General features: G+C 44.3%; 1 protein-coding gene across 1 annotated transcript; it reads left to right on the top strand.

Moving 5' to 3' along the window:
• Window positions 1-1076: 1076 nt before the first annotated feature.
• On the top strand, window positions 1077-3327 carry LOC123076902 (indole-3-glycerol phosphate lyase, chloroplastic). The gene is made up of 7 exons (XM_044499053.1): window positions 1077-1357; window positions 1480-1801; window positions 2078-2154; window positions 2281-2358; window positions 2548-2625; window positions 2708-2767; window positions 2895-3327. Exons 1-7 carry the CDS (start codon window positions 1220-1222, stop codon window positions 3027-3029), a joined length of 888 nt encoding a protein of 295 aa, XP_044354988.1. The 5' UTR covers window positions 1077-1219; the 3' UTR covers window positions 3030-3327.
• Window positions 3328-3631: the final 304 nt, after the last annotated feature.

Genomic DNA, 3631 nt, shown 5'->3' with positions numbered 1-3631 from the left:
ATTAGCAGAGAGCAACGGGAATACAAAATGGGGTGGACCCTGGGATCAAAAACAGGAAACATGAACGAAAACGAGCACTAGGGTCTTGGGAGGATTGCCACAGCCGGCTCTTCTCTCCCTGTCTAAGGCCTATCTCTCATGGCGGCTCCCCAAAGGGGCTCTCGATGCATCTTGCACCAGTCAGCCTCCATAGCTGGATCGAGTCAAAGAGATTATGGAGGTTGGGCTCCATCATATGCAATTTAGGAGAACTCTAGTTGATGAATTGTATGTGCAATGGCTGGATTTGGTTAACCTGGTCCAGGGGATGGAGTTGAATGATCTGGATAATGTAGTGAAATGGAAGCTTAATGGTGCCAAGTTCACAATGAGGTCCGTGTATCTCCAACTCATAGCAGTCGTGTTTTTTCACTATAAACACATGTGGACATTGAAGAATCCTTTGAAGATTAGAATCTTTCATGGCCGATGCCAAAAAAAATACTAGTTGTCTATTCGGATCTCCACGCCGCCTAGTACGCCGAATTCACAGTGAAACATCCTGACTTGGTGAATTGCTATGCAAAAAAAAAAACATGAGGTTGGGTCAATTAGATCCTGAGCAGTCTGCAACAAACAATATCCTCTAGGTATCATTATCTTGCGATCATTACTCCTTGGGATCCATTAATCCTCCCAAATGTTAATCAGTTTTGCTAGAACTCATCTAGATGAGATTTAATTTGGTCTCATTCACCTTTTATAGCCATTGGATGTGGTGCTATAAGATGCGTGTGTGCTGATATGGGTTGTATCCGTTCTTGTTTTCAGGTGAATGAAACCAAATTACGTCTCATCTAGATGAGTTCTAGGTACTCCCAATGTTAATCGTAGCACCGTCTCATGGGCACCAGATAGCTCCCCCGTTTGAGGGTTTTCAGACTTGACATAATGCTCTGGCATGTATTATCTTCTTTTTTCCTTCATAAATAAAGTATCAGTCACTACTTTCCCTATAAATATATCAGATGCCCTTCAGGTGTCTTTTCTTAAAAAAACAAGGTTGTTGTTCGGGCAATCAAATTTAAAATAATCATATTGGTTTAAAACACATCACGGTTTAAAATGGTGGGGCGCAGATGGATATAAAGATCGCATTCCCAATTCTTGTGATCCGAAAAGGTTGAGGGATATATTCGAGGATAAGCCCTCCATCGTTTCTCTCCACAGAACGGATTCAATGTCTGGAAATCCAGCAGCCACGGTCCCGGCGGGATCGCTCGCCGAGGCCCCGGCGCCCGTGCCCGTGCCTGCCGTCGCCGGCGAGCGCGGCCTGTCCGTGTCGCAGGCCATGTCCAAAGTCATGGAGAAGGGCAAGGTACGTAAGTAAGTACGTAACTACAGTAACATGCAGCATGTGCATGCATACATATGCGTAGGTATCGATGGATTGGTGTATGGATGTTGAGGTTTCACCGCTGCGCGCATGCACGCATGCAGACGGCCTTCATCCCGTACATCACCGCCGGCGACCCGGACCTGGCGACGACGGCGGCGGCGCTGAGGCTCCTCGACGCCCTGGGCGCGGATGTCGTCGAGCTAGGCATGCCCTTCTCGGATGCCTCAGCCGACGGGGCCGTCATCAAGGCCTCCGCGGCACGCGCGCTGGCCGCTGGCGCGACGGCTGACGCCATCATGGCGATGCTGAAGGAGGTGACGCCGGAGCTTTCCTGCCCCGTGGTGATCTTCTCCTACTTCAGCCCCATTGCACAGCGAGGGACGGCGAGCTTCGCCGCCGCCGTCAAGGAAGCCGGCGTAAAAGGTAATTAAACAGGCAGACTATGTATCAGTGCTAATCAAACCCACACACATTTCAATCTCTAGTCAGGACATTACGCAGACTCATCTTAAAAATGCTTAGTACATTGATCATGATAAGTTAGTCTAAAATTTAAATGCTAAACTGAAGCCAAACATATCCATCTTTTTTATACTGGAAGAATATTTGTTGCCTGCATCTTTATCTTCCTGCCTCTGCAAGTCTGCATCATCGACGGATGTACACAGCCTCATATGCATCCGTATATATGTGTTTCAGGTCTTATAGTACCCGATCTTCCTTATGCCGAGACAAGTGCTTTCAGGGATGAAGCAATCAAAAACGAGCTAGAGCTGGTAACTAATAGTAACTTGATTCAACCGTTAACAATTAGTATATCATATGACTGAAATAAAACAGGTTGTTGAAACAAATCAAGTTTATTAGTAGCACCAACTATTACTAAGTAAATATGTTTGCAGGTTTTACTTACAACACCATCTACACCGCCAGAGAGGATGAAGGAGATCACTGAAGCTTCAGGAGGCTTCGTTTACCTTGTACATTTCTGCGGATGCACATAAGAATCATAACTGTTTGTTAACTAGGCATGATAATTCCGCAAAAAAAGGGCATAGTGATTAAAATTTAACTATAATTATTGCACTTTTGGGGGAAAAGGAAGGCAAAGCCTTAGGGCCTCTGCATCTTTGTGTGTACAGAACCACTCATAATCACATTATATGCAGGTAAGTGTCGACGGAGTTACAGGTGCCCGTGCAACCGTGAACCCACGCGTTGAGAGTCTTCTTAAGGAGATTAAGCAGGTTTACCCGATATAAATACTTTTTCAGTTTAATGATAATTAAATTATGGCTTGCATGCTAATGTGATTCTGATTGCTTGCAGGTCACTGACAAGGCAGTGGCTGTAGGCTTTGGAATTTCGACCCCTGACCATGTTAAGCAGGTAGATAACTTGTTTTACTACTACATTGGAACATTCACCATAAATTAGTACTATGATGTTTGTATATCAAAAGTTAGCAAGCTAATTAATTATGTTGTGTATGTGTCCTGATTGTACATGAGAACAGATTGCAGAGTGGGGTGCAGATGGAGTGATCATCGGGAGTGCAATGGTAAAGCAGTTGGGTGAGGCGGCTTCTCCAGAAGAAGGGTTGAAAAGGTTGGAAGTCTATGCCAGGAGCTTGAAGGACGCCTTGCCATGATATATGAATGGGTGAACTCCATTTTTTACCACTTAGTTTCACGTCAATCACTGACGAATTAATCCCCAAAGAGACACATAAGTTGTTCAGAGGGTTGGACACCCACAGATGGCGTCCAAAATCTAAGGTCGTAGCCATATGGGCTAATCTATGCGCCTCCTCATTACAAGAGGGCCGTTCGTAGGCAAATTCACAGGCCAAGCATTGAGTAGAGCGAGACATAATTTACTTCAAGATCATGCAATTGTCACCCAGGTGTTTTGGAGAATGAAGTTCTTTTATGACTCTTGGACAGTCATACGCCACCTTCACCTTGTTTAGGGCATGTCTAACCGATCCCCTAAAATAGTGAAGTATCCGGTGGAGTAAACCCTTAGTGGAGTATATTTACTCCACTAAGTTTTGGCCGGTCCTAGCAATCCCCTATATTTAACGGAGTAAAAAAAATCTAAACTTTGCAATTCTAGTATAAATTGCAACTGCGTGTTAGCACACATATAGAAACTAAACATAAATTTGAATGTTCAAGCAAATCATGAATATAGTTTACAAACTGAATTCAAAATTTAATAAGCCTAGAAAACAGCAATGATCTCAACAGC

Source organism: Triticum aestivum, chromosome 3D, assembly GCF_018294505.1.
Source record: "Triticum aestivum cultivar Chinese Spring chromosome 3D, IWGSC CS RefSeq v2.1, whole genome shotgun sequence".
In the NCBI taxonomy this organism is placed as follows: domain Eukaryota; kingdom Viridiplantae; phylum Streptophyta; class Magnoliopsida; order Poales; family Poaceae; genus Triticum; species Triticum aestivum.
This window is presented reverse-complemented; position numbering and strand designations above follow the sequence as displayed.

What these genes read in the sequence shown, in the direction of transcription:
- LOC123076902 (XM_044499053.1), top strand. Translation starts at nt 1,220, where the DNA reads ATGTCTGGAAATCCAGCAGCCACGGTCCCGGCGGGATCGCTCGCCGAG. An exon ending in TCAAAAACGAGCTAGAGCTG is followed by an intron (nt 2,155 to 2,280) that starts GTAACTAATAGT and finishes ATATGTTTGCAG; the next exon opens with GTTTTACTTACAACACCATC. An exon ending in CCCCTGACCATGTTAAGCAG is followed by an intron (nt 2,768 to 2,894) that starts GTAGATAACTTG and finishes ACATGAGAACAG; the next exon opens with ATTGCAGAGTGGGGTGCAGA.